At 54.1% G+C, this 17,701-nt stretch overlaps 8 protein-coding genes across 8 annotated transcripts; 4 read left to right on the top strand and 4 right to left on the bottom strand.

Annotated features, from left to right (window-relative positions):
• Positions 1–395: 395 nt before the first annotated feature.
• Positions 396–2,343, bottom strand: CC84DRAFT_1153697 (uncharacterized protein). Its single transcript, XM_018176852.1, has 2 exons — positions 2,055–2,343; positions 396–1,997 (listed from the first exon to the last, which is right to left on the bottom strand). The coding sequence occupies exons 1-2, from the start codon at positions 2,204–2,206 to the stop codon at positions 491–493; spliced, it is 1,659 nt and encodes a 552-aa protein (XP_018032044.1). The 5' UTR covers positions 2,207–2,343; the 3' UTR covers positions 396–490.
• Positions 2,344–2,438: 95 nt separating this feature from the next.
• Positions 2,439–4,948, top strand: CC84DRAFT_1099992 (SAE2-domain-containing protein; the record flags this gene model as incomplete). Its single annotated transcript, XM_018174846.1, has 4 exons — positions 2,439–2,616; positions 2,667–3,219; positions 3,310–3,564; positions 3,991–4,948. 4 exons carry the CDS (start codon positions 2,439–2,441, stop codon positions 4,946–4,948), a joined length of 1,944 nt encoding a protein of 647 aa, XP_018032045.1.
• A 233-nt stretch (positions 4,949–5,181) lies between these two features.
• Positions 5,182–6,686, bottom strand: CC84DRAFT_211060 (uncharacterized protein). Its single transcript, XM_018185597.1, has 3 exons — positions 6,169–6,686; positions 6,048–6,116; positions 5,182–5,560 (listed from the first exon to the last, which is right to left on the bottom strand). The coding sequence occupies exons 1-3, from the start codon at positions 6,522–6,524 to the stop codon at positions 5,416–5,418; spliced, it is 570 nt and encodes a 189-aa protein (XP_018032046.1). The 5' UTR covers positions 6,525–6,686; the 3' UTR covers positions 5,182–5,415.
• Positions 6,687–7,456: 770 nt separating this feature from the next.
• Positions 7,457–10,669, top strand: CC84DRAFT_211085 (carnitine acetyl transferase-like protein). Its single transcript, XM_018185598.1, has 3 exons — positions 7,457–7,985; positions 8,114–10,069; positions 10,490–10,669. Exons 1-3 carry the CDS (start codon positions 7,574–7,576, stop codon positions 10,615–10,617), a joined length of 2,496 nt encoding a protein of 831 aa, XP_018032047.1. The 5' UTR covers positions 7,457–7,573; the 3' UTR covers positions 10,618–10,669.
• On the bottom strand, positions 10,622–11,423 carry CC84DRAFT_211132 (uncharacterized protein). Its single transcript, XM_018185599.1, has 2 exons — positions 11,289–11,423; positions 10,622–11,240 (listed from the first exon to the last, which is right to left on the bottom strand). The coding sequence occupies exons 1-2, from the start codon at positions 11,306–11,308 to the stop codon at positions 10,721–10,723; spliced, it is 540 nt and encodes a 179-aa protein (XP_018032048.1). The 5' UTR covers positions 11,309–11,423; the 3' UTR covers positions 10,622–10,720.
• CC84DRAFT_1167853 (amidase signature enzyme) lies at positions 11,202–13,419 on the bottom strand (the record flags this gene model as incomplete). Its single annotated transcript, XM_018179273.1, has 3 exons — positions 13,026–13,419; positions 11,289–12,971; positions 11,202–11,240 (listed from the first exon to the last, which is right to left on the bottom strand). Coding segments are annotated over exons 1-2 (1,597 nt in total), but the record flags the coding sequence as incomplete, so codon positions are not given.
• A 318-nt stretch (positions 13,420–13,737) lies between these two features.
• CC84DRAFT_1262712 (chitin deacetylase 1) lies at positions 13,738–14,995 on the top strand (the record flags this gene model as incomplete). Its single annotated transcript, XM_018185167.1, has 5 exons — positions 13,738–13,783; positions 13,836–14,273; positions 14,322–14,333; positions 14,383–14,580; positions 14,634–14,995. The coding sequence occupies 5 exons, from the start codon at positions 13,738–13,740 to the stop codon at positions 14,924–14,926; spliced, it is 987 nt and encodes a 328-aa protein (XP_018032050.1). The 3' UTR covers positions 14,927–14,995.
• Positions 14,996–15,450: 455 nt separating this feature from the next.
• CC84DRAFT_1228891 (uncharacterized protein) lies at positions 15,451–17,682 on the top strand (the record flags this gene model as incomplete). The annotated part of the gene is made up of 2 exons (XM_018183653.1): positions 15,451–15,567; positions 15,632–17,682. The coding sequence occupies 2 exons, from the start codon at positions 15,451–15,453 to the stop codon at positions 17,561–17,563; spliced, it is 2,049 nt and encodes a 682-aa protein (XP_018032051.1). The 3' UTR covers positions 17,564–17,682.
• Positions 17,683–17,701: the final 19 nt, after the last annotated feature.

The raw sequence follows: 17,701 nt of genomic DNA on the forward strand, positions 1-17,701 counted from the left end.
CAAACACAGTTTGTAGCGGCGATACGCATAGACGTATTCGACAATGGATTGCTCCATGGTCTATAAACTGCCTCATTATTGTTAGATATATGTGATACGATTCCTCTTGTTTGCCGCAAACTCTGTCTTGCAGAATGTCCCGCCCCCTCACAGCAGTATGCAGATCCTAGGGCTGTTACCGATGCGGCTAGGCAACATGCAGAAAGCCTCGTGCAACCCAATGCCCCGCCACCCAACGTCCCGGCTAATGCGGCCCGAATTGCTGTGCGAGTGCAACAACGCCGGAATACGAAGAGGCTCAAGATGGCGGTTCACTTGCACGAGGATTTCAACAAATCTCGTAGGCCACACTTCTGATTGTGCGAATCGTTGATTGCATCCAAAACTACAGACCTAGGCCAAAAGTCGGAGTACAGCGTGTTATCCCGGGGTATACAATGCGTAGGCCAAGAGTACTTAAAAGTTTGGTTCTAACTAGGTAGTCCTGTCCTCACGTGAAGTCGTAGACTACGAGTGCTTGACTGCCCTCGCCCTTCTCGCGCAATACTATCACGTTCTGCTCATCAAACCCAACCCAGCCTCTGCTTACCGCCGAGTCATCAAACCGCTGCTGAAGTGCGAATCGAAGGCCCACTCCCTGTGTTGCCTTCTCTTCAGCGCTGTCACTACTCGGCTCGAGACCTTTTGAAGGTTGAACCCGGACACTCAACTCGCCGTTTCTTGACCGCCTTCGATTTGCAGAGGACGCCATTCCTCCTTCGAGGTCCCACACCCTAAGTTCATCGCCCAAGCGACTGACCGAGACAGCTTTACCGCGCATACCCACATGTGCGCCTGACACAGAGGATGTGTGTCCCCAAAGACGACTTCCAGGACCTATCGAGAGCGAAGATGCATTGGACTTGACAAGGTATAGTGAGAGCGTATTGTCTGGATGTGCCACTAGTAGATATGGATGTGTGTATGACATTGACGTTGGTTTAGAGTTACTGGGCATGTGAGCCAATGTCGGCTCACGAGATCTGCCTGGAAAAGGCGACGATGCGCGGGTCGAAGGTGAGGACATGGAACGTTGTCCAGAAAGTGTTTGGTAATTCTGGTCCGCTGCTGTTGCCAGTCGAGACTCCAATAGTTTACCATCAAGTGACAATCGCATCTCTTGAAGGCCCACGGTCCAGCCAGAAAGATAGGTTGGTAAGGCATAGGCGATGGCAGCAGTCACACTTGTCGCCGCTGTGCGGATAGAGAGGGACACAGGCGGCCATACTGTGTGGGATCTTAATGAGTACAGCAATCTCGGCGCGTCCAATGGGACGCTCGGTTTTTGAAAGTCCAAGAAAACATAGATAGAGAGCAACTGATCCTCGGTCATGGTGAGTAGATAGGGCGACGAATATGCCAAGGCGGACAGCATCCCATTGGTCGACGGCGCATGCTCAAAGAGAGCCGTGAAGGCTCTCTGATCTTTCCGAAGTTCATACACGATGAACACGCCGTTGTCAAAACCCACAACTACTCTTTCATTCCCCGTTTCACTGTCAGATGTCTCTATCGCCATCGATGTCGGAAGTTGCGGGACCCCTGTGCTGCTGGTCAGAGCTGCAGATGCAATAAGGTCTCGTTCGTGGGTAGTGCTCCATGCACGAAGACCTGAAATAGAGTCGGCGGTGAAGATTGTCCCATGCGACATCATGACTAGCAAGGGTGGTTCCGGCGGTCGTTCAGCAACCACGATTTCGCTGACGGCGCATTGCCCTTGCGCCCAGTTATGCCTCAGTCGGTATTGTTGCTTCCAATTTGTCTTCCTCCCATTCTTCACAAGATGCCCGTCATCCAGCCATTTGGATAACCTCGAAGAATAACGCAGCTGATCTGAAGTGGCGGTCGTATCTCTAATTCCTGGTATGCGCGACGCCCGTGGCAACACAAAATTCTTGTAATAGGCAGCTTTCCACAGCTCCGAGTCAACGGCGAGACGTTGAAATTTCTTGGAGAGCCTAGAAATTGTATCAGTAAATATCCGGCATTGCAGTTGGGTTTAGGTATGTACGAACCTCTGGCATAGAAGTAGCGACGGCACCGGAACAAATGTCAAGATGCGAATGAGCAACTCGTTCGGCAGCTTGGAAAACCTGTCAACTTTTGATAGCCTGCGCGCCTTTGCAGGTAGCTCGCTATGGCCGTCGTACTCTCGCGCCCGCTTCATGGTGTCCTGGTTTCGTGGGGTTCCCAGGAATTCGCCCCACACGAGTCGTATCGGAGTAAGGATGGTGCTGGCTCGTGCAAGGTGGCGGTGCCAAGCTTCTCGTGACTGCGCGACGCGTCCATTCCACGGACCAGGCAGACAGCTCAATACGCCCCCGCCGCCTTGGGTCTTATCCCGCTAATATTCCGATGAATACTACGCTGTCTACTGCGGCAGTACAATGACCACTGGCATGGACTTTAGCGCATGGGCAGAGAACAACAAAGCGCTATGGGCGCGTGTCTATGATGAGGTCATCGCGCCAGATCTGGAGAAGGAGTGGAAGAAGCGTACGCGTCCTTGGTTCACGTCGAATAATCGAGACCTAATTTCTGCAGGGATTGAAATTCATGATGCCGAGTCAAAGAAGAGTATGTCATTCGAGGAAAGCGGAAAGATCGAATACTCACCTCCAATGTAGAAGATGATAGACTCCGATATCTCGACAATCATATTAGCAACGGCGTGGTTGAGAAGGCCCAACTGGTAGAAGAGAATGCGCGACTCAAGACTCTACTGCGAAAAACTCGCGGCAACACCCTGTCAGCGGAAGAGTTGGCTACTAGCACGGAGGACACCACAATTCCGGTCGGAGAGTATCGCCAGGTCACTGAGAAGCTTGACGAGCTAAACAAGCGATACCATGATGCAGTCCAAAGGATTAAGTATCTAGAGCGAAAGAACGTATCCGTCATGCAGAAGAACAAAGAGATGAAGGACAGTGTGAAAGCCTGGCAAGAGTATTGCGACCGACACATCGAGAAGAAGAAGGCGAAGTCAGAGCCGAAAGCTCCAAAAGTACAACCGAAGAGTAATCTTGCGATAGAAACTCCAGCACCATTGCCACATATCCCATCAAGCCCAGGAGCAGCCGTTATGAGTACACCGCAATCACTCATGCCTCAAGATCGTTCCTCTCCGGCCCCAATGATTGATCCCTCGGATGCCACGGTCCCACCGCCTCCACTTACGATGTACTTGTTCAATGAAGTGCACGAGGATGTTCGAGCCGAGGCAGACGTAAATGAACGAAATGAGCGTGAAGATGCTGAGGACCGCGGTAGACCCGGTGGACGTTCGTCTCCCTTACCTCCCGTGGCAACGGGCCATGCAGACGCCATCTCAGGCCCGAAGAATAACAGAGCCACATTTTTAGGCCAGCTTAACTCAGAAAAGATTACTTCGAGCCAAACTACAGTTCCCGAAGTTTCGGAGCCGGAGGATGGGATGACTCCTCGAGCGAATGCCCCGATGGATGACGACGAACCTGAAATTGTGTCCGAACGCTCGCTCAAACGCAAGCGAAAGCCGTCGACAGGGTTCACAGTGTTTCATGACGACTCCTCGGATGGCACACCGGCAAAGCCTGTGCGTGTCAAAGCAGAGCTGCACAGTAGTCCTCCGCCTGATACCGCCCATCAGCTTCTACGCAAAGAGACCATGGACCTCGACGAGTTGGGCCCGAATCCTATCATGACCCCGCGGCGTCAGAGACTGAGAAGGCTAGACTCCCAACATTCGAACAAGACCGGAACACTGCGTGGCCAGAGATCGAGCAGCGCTCCTTTCGTCGACAACCCGGTCAAGCCGGAACCTATGGAAGACGTACATATGTCAGACGCTGGGCTCAGCCCTCGCCTGACGGTTGCATTGGAGGACGCCAGAGCCGTGAGCGAACCCGGACACGGTATCACAGAGCCTCGAGAAGTGCTGCAACCGATAGATCCCAACGTAGTGGCTGGCAGAGCAAACGAAGCCACGCCTGATAAGCGCGTGAGGAGAGAGGAAGCACGAAAGGAAGCCGAGTTCAATATCCTTGCAGAATTAGGAGAAGAACCGCCGCCTTCTAACGAACGGAAGAAGCGACTCCCACCGAACCTGGCACGGGCACACTTCAATGAGCGCATAAGAGCTGCTAAGAGCGGCCCATTTCCCATGAAGACCACGCTCACAACGCCCAAGACGGCACCAGCAAAAACACCGGCTGCACACGTACCCACACCACCATCCACCTCAAACCATCCCGCCCACACCCCTTCCGCTCGACCAGCCCGACGTGGCGCCCTCGAAGCCGCCCCACGCCCCGAACTCGTCCCAGACGGCCGGCCCGTTTGGCGCATGTCCGCCCTCGAAGCCCGCAAAACCCCAAACGCCTCCATCTCCAAGCCTTCCACTCCGCGCACCCGCCTCCGCGACAAAGCTCTCTCCGAGCTCCGCCTCCAAGACTTCAAGCCCAACCCGGCGTACAACGGTGGCTATACGCACGCCTTCACCGACACCGTCCGCCGCCGCGAAGACCGCCTCTGCCTCCCCGGCTGCACTAAGCCGTCCTGCTGCGGCTCCACATTCCGCGCGTTGGCGCTCGCGCTACCACCCCTCTCTTCTTCTCAGGAAGAAGCCTTATTACAGGACTACCTCGGCGACGCATACTCGTCCTTTGGGCTCACGCAGATGGACGCTGCCGAGCGCGAGGAGATTGTCACGCAGGCGCGCACGCGGCAGATGGCCAAGGAGCACGGGAAGCATAGGAGGACGTATGAGGGCAGGAAGACGCCGCCGGGGTTTTGGCGCGTGGATTTTCCGAGTACGCAGGAGGAGAGGGAGGATCGGGAGAAGGCGGTGCAGATGGGGTTGGTAGAGGTGAGGGAGAGGTATTTGGAGGCGATGAGGAGGGGTGGGAGGTTTGTGTTTGCGGATGAGTAAGGGGGTCGAATAGTGCGGTATAGGCAGACCGGGGTGTTGGGCGTTGGGGAGGTGTTGGGTAGGGGTGGATGAGCGGTTGCAATTCTTCAAGTCAGCGTTGTCACTCGACAGCATGGTTATCGTACTTCGCTTGGGCTGTTCCGCGAACTAAAGATTCCAAGCCACATCACGCACGAAGCATGCAATAGACGACTTGGATTCACTTGTTTACTTGTCCTTTTCTACATGACGAATCCCACTGCTCGCTACCTCATACTCCACACCTCGACCCTCGGAAGGCGGAGCCCAAGGCGCAAAGACAACCTTGAACCATCGGCGCCACCTGGAGATGTGGGTATCGTCCTCATTTCCAATGTCCTGAGGATCGCGTGAGATGACCCACGGTCGGCTCGATATAACAGGCCGCTTGTTCAGGGCAATGCGACAGGCGATCTGGTTCGTCCAGATGATGCCGAGCGACGGCGTCTTCAGTGTATGCGACGGGTCCGCGCGGATATCGCCCCAGCCTGTGAACCAGCATTGCTGATGGTCGAGCGCCAAGGGATCCGGCGACAGCACGATTCGGTCTTCCTGCGAAGCTGGGATTGAGTGGGAGCGCTGATTGGCCAGCGACTGCGGCGTATTCTGTCGGTCGTTTCCAGCGTGGTTCTGACTACTAGTCCGAGAGGGTGGGTTGGAAACAATGTTCGCGGGGCGAGTGAATCGATCAGCAACCTGGTTCGCGACGACTACCGCGATTCCTTCTGTGCGAGCCAGGCCGCGCAGCAGGGCTCCCAGCTGCACCAGCTGGGTGCCTCTCTTGGCCATGGAAGCTGCGCCGTCCCTCCCGCCCGGCTTCTCAAACTCGGCGCGGTAGTTGGCGGCCACCGAGTCGAGCACAACGAGACCCACATTGTGCTTCTTGATGGCCACCGGTAGTTGGTAGCGCAGTATGTGCTCCTGGGACTCGAGGTCGGGCGTCTGGATGCTCAGGATGCGCGATAACGAAGGCTTCTCTTTGGGCGATAGCGAGGCGAGCCGTGGGTGTGCGGCGAGCAGCTGGGTGAGGCGATTGGTAGCCAGGGGCGCCTCAGTCGAGATGTAGACTGCCGACTTGGACAGGCCGCGGGGCGCAGGGAGCTGGGCTGCAAGCAAGAGCGTAAGGAGCAACTGCGTTTTGCCGGCACCACTGGAGCTGGTCAGCGCGTGAAGGGTGCAGATAGGCTATATGAAGGCGGTACCTTTCGCCAGTGACCTCGACGAGGTATCCAGGACGGATGCCGCCTAGCAGGGCTTGGTCGAGCTCGTCGTCCAGGGTGCTTATAGCGAGGGCAGCGGATGCATGGCCAGAAGCAGCCAGAAAGGCGGTGCTGCGCGGTTCCTCTGCGCCGAATCCGAGGTGCCGGTGCAGGGCAGGCACCAGGGCGTCGACCAGCTTGCGCAGCTCGCCGGCGGGGACCTGGGCGCGCTTTGCTACATGGGCGGGCGCGAGGGTGACGAGGTCGGTTGTCGAGACCAGGGCCTTGTCGAGCGAGGGCAGCAGGTGCTGGAACTTGGACGTGTCGAAGTCGGGGAGCACGTGAAGCAGGTCCGCCATGGGTCGTGGTCGGGGCCCGGCGTCATGCTGTGGGCGCAGCGGCTCTGCGGCGAGACATGGGCAGACGCGATTTGCGATGCCCAGTTCCAGGTCGAGCGCGGCGCTAGCAACGGCGCTGCGACGGTAGACGCGAACGGCGCTGACTAACGCGCGGGTTGCTCGTCTCGTCTGGGCATCGCTGCTGTTCCTTTCCCCCGCGGACGTCACTCGTGCCCAGCGCAAGTGCCCCGCACGTTCGCTTGGTCGCTGTGCTTGGGGGCCGGCCTGCCTGCCAGCCCGCGCTGCCCAAGCCTTGTGATGCTCGACTCGAACCGCTGCCCCGCGCCAGACAGACAATGGCCGCATGCGCATTGTCGCTGCCACCGCTCTGAAACTGACTCTCTGCCCGTGACGCCAGCTCTGCTCGTCCCAGCCATCCATCGCGCCCAATTAGCCGGCGTCTGGCCCGCCCTCGGACGCCGTTTGCTCGAGCGGCTGCCCTACTGTAGTACTTCCGCCCGCCCGCAGCAACTGAGAGCTCTCCGCCACCCAGCTCGCAGCACCTCGGCGCTTCACACTGCTGTAACCGTATCCTCTTGGCCGAGATTGTCTAATCGCGCTCTGCCCGACCAAACGGACGGCTGTGCTTTTCCGCTTTCCCATTCTCACGCCCTCCGACAGCGAGTCACATCGTTGCGTCTACTGACAGGTGAGTGGAGATCACGTTGACCAGCCGCAGGCCAGCCCCGACATCACGTCGACTGCGGATACAGCCCGCCTGTAGCCCGCGTCGGCTTACCAAACTACTACACTAGTAAGTCGGCCGCAAATGTATTTCACATGCCTTGCTCAGACCATCATCCCGCTGTTACTTTCCCCTTTCGTCCATCCCCATATAAGACTGCAACTGTCCGCGTACAGCGACGAGTCTGGTCTGCCCACCGACACCCAGCACCTCGATGCCGGCCTACTGTCACGAGGATTGCCACTACTTTTACCGTACCGCTTTGCGGTTACTCTCCATCAGCACCTCCATCTCGCCGCTTTACGCCTAACTAACCTCTTCGGCCATGGCAGCCCGCACCTTTACCCAACCTGCCTCGCTCAACGGCACTTTGGCAACACACACCCTTACCATGTCGTCCTCTGAGATCAACGGCTCTGTCCGTTCCGAAGCTTCCGCAAAGGAGAGTCAGGCTTCCTTTCCGTCTGAAGCACGAAACCCACTAGGCCATCATACGATCCCAAACTCACGACCTGGCATCACCTTCGCCCACCAAGACAAGCTGCCCAAGCTCCCCATCCCTGAGCTCGACAGTTCGTGCAAGAAGTACCTCGCCGCCCTCAAACCACTACAGACGCCCAAGGAGCACCACGACACTATTCACGCCGTACAAGATTTCATCAAATCAGATGGTCCATTACTACAGGACAAGTTGAAGAAGTACGCCAACGGCAAAGCCAATTATATTGAGCAATTTTGTGAGTATCCCAGGTCTTCGCGACATATCGTGCACATTCCCGTCTGAAGATCTCAACATGTTCCAAACCGGTGTAATCTCACAGCAGACCATGCAGATAGCGAGCACTTGCTGACTTTCCGTTATTAGGGTACGATTCGTACTTAAATTTTGACAATCCGGTGGTGCTCAATCTAAATCCTTTTTTCCTACTGGAGGACGATCCCACCCCGGCTCGCAACAATCAAGTCACCCGTGCAGCTTCCTTAGTAGTCTCGGCACTTTCCTTCGTACGCGCAGTCCGGAGAGAAGAGCTTCCACCTGATACCGTCCGCGGCCAACCTCTTTGCATGTACCAGTACTCGAGGCTATTCGGTACTGCCAGGATACCCACCGAGAACGGTTGCCAGATCGGTCAGGACCCCACCTCTAAGCATGTTGTCGTTCTCTGTCACGGCCAATTCTATTGGTTCGATGTGCTGGACGATAACTCTGACCTTATCATGACCGAGAAAGACATTTCACTTAATTTGGCCTCCATTGTTGACGACGCCTCCCAGATACCCATCCGCGAGGCCGCGAAAGGCGCGCTGGGCGTGCTCAGTACCGAGAACCGCAAGGTGTGGTCAGGCCTGAGAGATGTGCTGCATCGGGAAGAAGGCTCGAACAACTCGGATTGCCTCAATATTGTCGATTCTGCGCTCTTCATTCTATGCCTTGATTACACTGAGCCGCAGACCGGTGCAGATCTTTGCATGAACATGCTCTGCGGTTCAAGCAAAGTGGAACAGGGCGTGCAGGTCGGCACCTGCACGAACCGCTGGTACGATAAGCTTCAGATCATCGTCTGCAAGAATGGAAGTGCCGGTATCAACTTCGAACACACCGGTGTTGATGGCCACACTGTGCTCCGATTCGCGTCAGATGTCTACACAGACACCATCCTCCGTTTCGCGAGGACCATCAATGGGAATGCACCCAGTCTTTGGGCCTCTACCAGCCCCGATCCAGCCAAGCGGGACCCTGACAGCTTTGGCGATGTTCAGACAACTCCTCACAAGCTGGAATGGGACATGGTGCCAGAGCTCAGCACCGCGCTGCGTTTCGCTGAGACGCGACTAGCAGATCTGATCCAGCAAAACGAGTTCGCGACGTTGGAGTTTCCACACTACGGCAAAAACTTCATGACGTCCATGGGCTTCTCCCCGGATGCCTTCGTCCAAATGGCATTCCAAGCCGCATACTATGGTCTCTACGGCAGGATGGAGTGCGTGTACGAGCCAGCTATGACCAAGTTCTTCTACCACGGCCGCACAGAGGCGATAAGAGCCGTCTCCGATGAATCCGCCGAGTTTGTAAAGCTGTTTTGGGGTGAGAACCCGGCTGCCGCTAAAATTGAGGCTCTACGAAAGGCTTGCCAGAAGCACACCGCGACAACTAAGGATTGCGCAAAGGCGCAAGGTCCCGACAGACACATGTACGCCTTGTACTGCATCTGGCAGCGAGCGATCGATGAAGACGGTGCCGAGATGGCAAGTAGCGATGGCTGGGATTCGACGCGACCCTCGAGCCCAGAGGCGGTCAACTCCACTGTCGGGTCGCCGAAACGCTCGTCCATGCTTTCGGAAACTGGCTCGATAAGCAGCTCACCACCAGCTCCCGTTCAACACTCAATGCCAGCCTTATTCGCCGACAACGGATGGGACAAGCTCAATAACACGATCCTGTCCACATCCAATTGCGGTAACCCTTCGCTACGGCAGTTTGGTTTTGGCCCTACCTCAGGCGAGGGCTTCGGCATTGGATACATCATCAAGGACGGCAGTATCTCGATTTGCGCCTCATCTAAGCACAGACAGACTTCACGATTCATCGATGCACTCGAAGCATACTTTATCGAAATCCGCAAACTCCTCCGACAGTTGAAACGCCGCGGCACCTCAGCTGATAAGACAGTCTCGCGCGCCCGTGAAGCAGAAGACCACCATCGACCGAGGGCCTCAAGGGTGAAGAGTCGCGGCCGCATCATCACCAGCGACGGCAAGCCTCAAACCGCGCCGCCCGAGGAAGATACAACAGAAAGCGAAGACGATGGTCTCGGTGGCTGTAGGACTCCCTTTTCTTCTCGCTCGTTCCCCAAAGTAGGACCCGTTGTCCCCATCACGCTCCGCCCCGCTGCACCGCTCACCCCGCCCCAATCACCCCCCTTCAAGCCGCTCATGACTGTGCACGCGAGCTCTCCGCGGCGTCCGCAGATTAAGACGTTCCGGACGCGGAAGTGTACGCGCGCGGTCGTACGGCGGCTGTATCCAAACACCTTTTCTTCTTGACGTATTTTAATGTCTTTCATCTCCTACATGCTGTTGTCATACACCATATACACGACCCATACATCACATATACCCCGTTTAAATCATTTTCCTACACCTTTCTGCACATGCACATACACATACACACGCGCATTCCGCTTTACGCTACACGCTTTCCTTGGTCCGAAGTTCAACGGCTGATTTTCCTGTTTCCTAGATGGCTTCTTCGACGCCGGCATGCTGCTGAGCGCGCTCAAGGCAAAGGAGGACGAGGAGCCAAACGACGACCAGCGCGACGTGATAAAGCGGAATATCGGGCGCAGGCTCAAGTTGGCGGAGTACTGAGTATGGACGCGTCCGGGAATGGAGTTGGAGTTGGAGTTGGAATTGAGAACGATGCAAGACGACCATGTCGAGGAGGCGTGGGAGTATATGTGCGATAGTCTGGTCATTGGATTGGAATGAGACCTGTTGTACAGTGAATGTGTGTTTTGTTGCAATCGCGCGGTCGTGAGTCTGGAGTTGTGATGATGTTGTTCATCGCCGCACTGCCCTGTGCTGTCGCGCCCACCCGCGGCCCGTCATCCGGACTTGCTCGGGCGGAACGACGTGGATATAAGCATCCCTTTCTTCGCACAAGATTGGGTCCTTCACATCTCCGCTTTCCTCTGTCGCGAGGACTAAAATAAGAGACTGTCAACGGAATGAGCCGACTCCTGGGGAAGACTGCAATCCCCCAGTTGGACCAGTATGGAGTGTCGGACGACTTGAAATGGCCCGGCGAAACCCGGGTGAGTTGTTCTCCGGCAAGCATACTATTCGATCGAAAGAAGTTATGGAGTGCTTCTTCCTGGGACCAAAAAAAAGCCATAAGTTCTGCAGCGTGGGGAGCGTTCTTCCGGAAACCACAACCGTGGCTGGAGCGACTTATGGGCGTTCCTGGACACCAAGTCTGGAGGAAGAAAACACTAGAGCTGCTCAGACGACCTTGCCACTAGCCGGGACGAGCGCGTTACCACTCCCACATCCTGCGCATATTGATCTAGAAGACCTAGCAGTATATGTACGACTACTAAGGTTGCTTCTAGCCCTTTGCTGGGCCCCTATAGCTCTGCGACGGCACGCTTGTGCTGGTTCTGCTAGTCTAAATCAGCATCATGACCGGAGAGTATGAGATGCTGCGACACGCATTTTGAAAACCTTTTGAAGAAAATATTGATACTTGGACCTAGCACCGACCGACTATCTTTCGGTACTGCACACTGTTCACATCATTTTCCAATCATTCGACTTCTCCCATGCAAAAGCCGCCTCGTAAATCGCCATCTCGTCCCACCACTTCCCTATTATCTGCATACTGACCGGCAACTTGATATTGTCTTTCACGCCTGGTCCTTCAACCACCGGCAACAATCCAATGGGAATTGCCAACACTGGATGGCCGCTCTGGTTGAATGGCGCTGTGTTGGACGTCAGCCCGACTTGCTTCTTGATTTGCTCAAGGGGTGCAGCATCAGGCGCTGCATGGCTGGAAGCAACGTAGGGTAGCGTCGGTGTCAGAAGAAGATCGTATGAATCGAGTGCTGCATCGTATGCATCTCGCAGCTGACGGGACAGATTCGTGGCTTTCGCGAGAAGTAATGGAAAATGTTGCACCGCGTACAGACCGTTCAGGTAAATGTTCTTCGTCGAAACGTAGGCTTGATCCCAATTTTCCTGCGCCATTGGATGAAGAAGAGCGTTGAGGCTGAGCATCTGGTGACCTCTCCGGCCAAACGAACCCGAGGTCTTTGCAAGGAAGCCTCCCACTTTGCTTATGCCCGTCCAGATCGCTGCTCCTTTGGCATGTATCGGTATTGACACTTCTTCTATGGTCGCGCCAAGCTCTTCGAATCTTGATGCTGCTGCCTTAAAAGTTTCGACAACGCGAGGATCTGTTGCCGGTGTTGAGAGTGACTCAGTAATGATGGCGAACTTCTTTCCTGAAAGCGGCTTATCGCCTGACAAGGTCTGGACTGCGCTGTACTGCGGGATCTTGGTCGGACTCGGCGCGGCGAAAGACCGGTCATCAACGTTGTCGTTACCAGCAATAGCTTCGAGAAATAGAGCATTATCCAATACTGTTCGAGTCATGGGGCCTAGATGATCGTTCGTTGGCTCATTGCTTCCGCTACCAGTGTATGGCACAAGCCCAAAGGTAGGTTTCATTCCAACGATACCACAATTGGCTGCTGGGACGCGGATGCTCCCACCCTGGTCTGCACCAATCGCACCCCAGACTTCACCGAGGGCGACGAGCACACCCGAACCACTCGAGCTACCACCCGAGCTGTAGCCTTTTGCAAATGGACTTTCTACCACACCAGTACCGGATGAATGACTCGTGGCTGAGTGACACATGTTCTCACAAACGGCCTTGCCTGAGATCTCGCCTCCTGCTTCAAGAATTCGTGTAACGACTGTTGCGTCGCAATCTGGCATGTACCCCCTGATGAAGTTGGTTCCGAGGAGCATCGGCACGTCTTTGACCGCAACGTTGTCTTTGATGGCAAAAGTCTTTCCCTTAAGTTTCCCACTCTTGGCGTGAATGTCTACAACACGACATCTCCATGCCCAGGCACCGTGTGAGTTCTCAAGTTTCTCTGGAAAATGAATATTCTCCCTCGGAAACCGTTCTTGGTCGACTTGCGGGACGTAATCTGCATCTCACTGTTGGTAGAGCATAGCAAATCGTCAAAAAAGGGCTACTGTACCATCCATCGCCATCAGTTGCTCGCTAGCATCGTGGAAGACTGCCAACAGGCGGGTGTAGGCCTCCTTCTCCGAATTCTGTATACTGACTCCGAGTTGCGAGCATAATTTGTCCACGGTCTCGGACGTGACCGGGTTACCTTGCGCAGCGTCTAGAGAAAACACAGACATGATTGTCAATCGTACGAGAGATGTGATTTCACCTTGAATGTTGGAACAAAAAGTGGCTGTCCCACGATGCACTATTGTATCTAGGCATCACTTGTCGCGCCGAACTGCCGCTGTTGCGCGCATCTCAATAGCTTCTCCGACGGTAGCCCCGGTATTCCACTTTCGTACCATGTCGCTCCCTTGCGTTTTCGGACGCACTGGGATAGGCATCATTGGAGCCTTTTCGGGAGGTGTATTCGGAGGTCCGACGGAGCGATAGGCGATAAGGAGTACTGGTAGTGGCAGGGTGTAAGTGGGGCTGTCGGATGTAGACTTCCACTGCCCGACATCCCGATAAGGCATTCCCCAATCGTGCTTGGTCATTGCTGTTAGGGAAGGCGATAGGCAACGTCTGTGTGGAGTGCGTGATGAAGATGAGGATCAAGAGGTCGTTACGTATGCGTATAAGACGCACCCAAAGGAGTCCAGACGCGCTTCCCACATTCAACCCAAATCGTGCCTCAAGTCATCTTACGCTCCTCCAGACTCAAGAGATTTATCACCATGGTCCACGTTGAAGAGTCTTTGCAGCTGCCTCGTGACTTTGAAGGTGAAGTGCAAAAGCCGGGACAACTAGGACCACCTTGCTAATTGTGCGTCAGGATTTGGAGAATTTGGACATGATGCACAATGGCCAAATGGTGCGCGGATTGCCGTGTCCTTTGTTTTAAATTATGAAGAGGGCGGAGAACGAAATCCTCTCGATGGAGACAAGACCAGTGAGGAGTATCTCTGGGAGAAGGGCCCATCAGGTGGCGGTAGAGAGTACCGTCACTTGAACGGTGAGCAAGACTTTGAGTATGGTAGCCGCTGTGGTGCATGGCGCATACATCGTCTGATGAAAGAGTTTGGATGGAACATGACTCTCTGGGCGATTGCCGTAGCGATGGAAAGGAATCCTACCTTTGCCAAAGCATGCGTAAGAGACGGCCATGAGATAGGCGCACACGGATACAGATGGCTCGATATCTGGGATTATTCTTTAGAAGAAGACAAGGCGTACATCAAGAAGACTTGCCAAGCGTTAGAGGCAGCAACGGGTAATATCGATTGTCCCTTCAATAGCACCACATACTGACACGATTTAGGGGAATTTCCGGGTAACGTCGTTCCTCCACAAGTTATGCCATATACTGACAGACAGTTTAGTGGGCGCGTACTTCGGACGCGGTACACCGAATACGGCAAATCTGCTGCCCATCATGTGGAAGGAGATGGGCCATAAGATGCTTTACACTTCGGAAGTGTATAACGAAGATTCGCCGTACTGGATAGACCTCCCGTGGGAAAAGGAATTACCCGACGAGGAGAAGGAAGGCCTGCTTCTGGTTCCGTATAACTACGACTGTGAGTAACCAGACTGTGCATAGTCTGCTGTTCAGATCACTAACAATGCGAAGGCAACGATGGAAAATTTCACATGCTCCCTGGTTTCGTCAGCAGTGCCGGAAACACTTACTTTGAGTACTTAAAGGACACATTTGATTGTCTTTACCGGGAAGGGGGCAAGATGATGACGATACCCCTTCATTCTCGAATTGCTGGCAAGCCTGGACGTTCAGAAGGCCTTCGAAAGTTCATGCAATACATATCAGAAAAGGAAGGTGTCTGGGTCGCAACACGAAGAGACATTGCGAAACATTACCGCTCGACATTTCCTTACCGCCCCGGCTCCAAGACTGGAGGGCAGTAAACACGATGAGCATTTTATATTGAGATACTCACATATCAGGAATACTGTCTCTCTGTGATTGTGAGTGGCGCCGACGTAATGTTTGTCAATGTATTCACATTTGTACCCGAGTTTGACAGAGGCGTCTTTGAAGGGTCACTCTGTTAGGCTTCTTGAGTGACTTGGCCTTTGATACATTAGTCATATCGGTATGAAAGTGACCTACAACCATGCATGTTACCTGCCAAAACTAGTGACTACCGGCTAAACTTCTGAAGTGTCGCCTGAGCACACATCTCCAGACTGTAAAGGCGGCCTTATTGTAGTGCGATAAGCTAGCGTAGCGTCGCCCCCGTCTTTGGGGTGTAGATCCCTGTACGTCCTTATCGCCGAAGATCGCGAAGAAATCTGTACCCACTGATGCGATTGCTCTATAATATGACATCTTGTCTAGAGAAGATGCGTAATGGAAGAAATGCTTGTTGCACCCACTTTGAGTCCTGGCCATCGTACAAAGCCCCGGCTCGTAGAAGGTAAGGCCAGCGATGAACAACGCTACCACAGGTAGTTCGTGTGCTTCCCATTCACCAGACCTGGACGAGGAGAATCCGCGAAAACGTCAACGAACGGCTTGCGACAGATGCAAAACGAGAAAGCAACGAGTAAGAGTTCCACAAAATCCCTGTTGTAGGGTTCACTTGGCCAATTTCTGATCACTCGGGCTAGTGTGATAACGAATATCCACGATGCTCAAATTGCGCCAAATCGGGTGCAACTTGTAGTAGGCCACCACAACAGGACCTACCACGAAGCTCGTATACACGTGCACTCGAAGACCAGGTCGCGTATTTGGAGACACGCCTTACAATGGTAGAACGCCAACAACATCCAGGGAGAAGAGACTATGACCAAGAACCAGGAGCAAATTACTCGTCTCCTCCTGATCATCGATTGGTAGCCGGACGTGGTCAACAAACATCCCAAGTTCAGACCCCAGGACCACGAACACCCCAGATCCAGCAAAATGTAGCTGATATAGTCGGTATACTCTCGCTAGGAAGCGGTAACACAGAGACATCCTCTTACGTTGGTTCCTCCTCAGGGTATGCTCTAGCTACGGATCTTGGACGCATGGTGCAAGCCACAGCCTGGAACAAAGCACTTTGGGTGCCTGCTATCGCCAGTGATGGCGCAGAAGCGCGGTTCACAGGCGGTCAGTCTACAAGAAGAATAACCTTGCAGGAACTCCAATCAAATAAAGCAGAACCACCTTCGGAAGTACTAGGTGCGAAGCTGATCAAGGCGTATCTAAGTCGAATACACCCACGGTTTCCTTTTCTCTTCCGCTCCGATGTATGGGAAGCTCATCGATGCCGCTATACACTTGGAAAACCAGCAACGAGAAATACAGACCGAAGTACGCCGCAATATTCCTCAGTGGCGTATGAAACAGATGGATTTACATTATTCGTGCTGTATATGGTCTACGCGATCGGTGCTTTGAATCTTCGCCTCACCGAAGACTACAGGGACACTTCTCCTGAGCAATTCTACGTTTTTGCAATGCAGCACGTAGCAAGTGTGCGGGAGGCGTCCTCAGTCCATAACCTCGAAGCGACGGTTCTGCTCATCCTATACCACCTGAGGTCCGAGTCTCGGAACGGCCTGTGGCATCTGACTGGCCTTGCAATGCGAACAGTGACTGACATCGGTTTGCACCGTGCAGCGTCCACCCATGGGCTGCCTGCATTCGAAACACAGATAAGGCGTCGGCTATTCTGGTCTATCTACTCCCTTGAAAGTATTCTCGCCGGTACTCTAGGCCGCCCAGTCAGCTTATCAGATTCTGATATCGATCAGCCGCTTCCTGCCAGCATTGACGATGACGACCGGCTGGCCAACGTTTCTCCCGAGACGCTATTGACAAGCGCGATTCCAGAACAACAAGCTCTCCCACCAACCAATATGAGCCAGTTCATCCTCCTCGCACAGCTTCACATCTTCGAAGCACGGATACAGCGCAAAGTCTACCGAGTCGACAAATCAACTATTGCACTACTGCCTAAGATGCACCGCCTCATGAATGACCTGGAGTCCTGGCGGAACAATGTTCTTCCAACATTACAAGCTTGCGAGCATGACCGCGTTTTGCTGCACTACTACAGGAATGTCCGACTTCTGCTACAGCCCTTCCTCGCGATACTTGATCCCAGTAGTGAACCTTTCCGCAAAGCCGCGATCGCTGCCGGCCAAATATGTCAAATTCACAAGCGATTTCATCAAGCACCCGAATACGGACACAGTTTTATTGCCGTGCACACGGCGTTCGTCTCTGGTATCACTTTATTATATGTGCTTTGGCGTGGAAAAGACAGGCTATGGACGATCGGCATAAGCAACGACATCCGTGCTGCTAGCTGCGTGCTATCGATCATGGGTGAGCGCGCACCATGGATCCGACGTTTCAGAGATACGTTTGACGTGTTGGTGGAAGCTACTATGGCTGCTTTACAAGGGGCATCGGAGCACGCTGAGAGCCAAATGGGGGGCGGCTACGCTGCTCAATCGCAAGCAGACTTTTCCTTGTTCGATCATTTGGATCTTGCGGACCCTGGCGCTCTTGATATGGCTAGAGAGCTCACTGGATGGATCACGTAGCTTCAAGTGATGCAAGCTCTGGGCAAATCGTAACAGAATAAGATTGAAACTGCAAGCGCCCCAAAGTCGTACCAAGCTGCATCAGTATCATCTTGAAGAGACCTGCCCTTCGTCATGGCTGGCATACTGAAGAAAGTG

This window comes from Paraphaeosphaeria sporulosa, assembly GCF_001642045.1.
Source record: "Paraphaeosphaeria sporulosa strain AP3s5-JAC2a unplaced genomic scaffold CC84scaffold_10, whole genome shotgun sequence".
Classification (NCBI taxonomy): domain Eukaryota; kingdom Fungi; phylum Ascomycota; class Dothideomycetes; order Pleosporales; family Didymosphaeriaceae; genus Paraphaeosphaeria; species Paraphaeosphaeria sporulosa.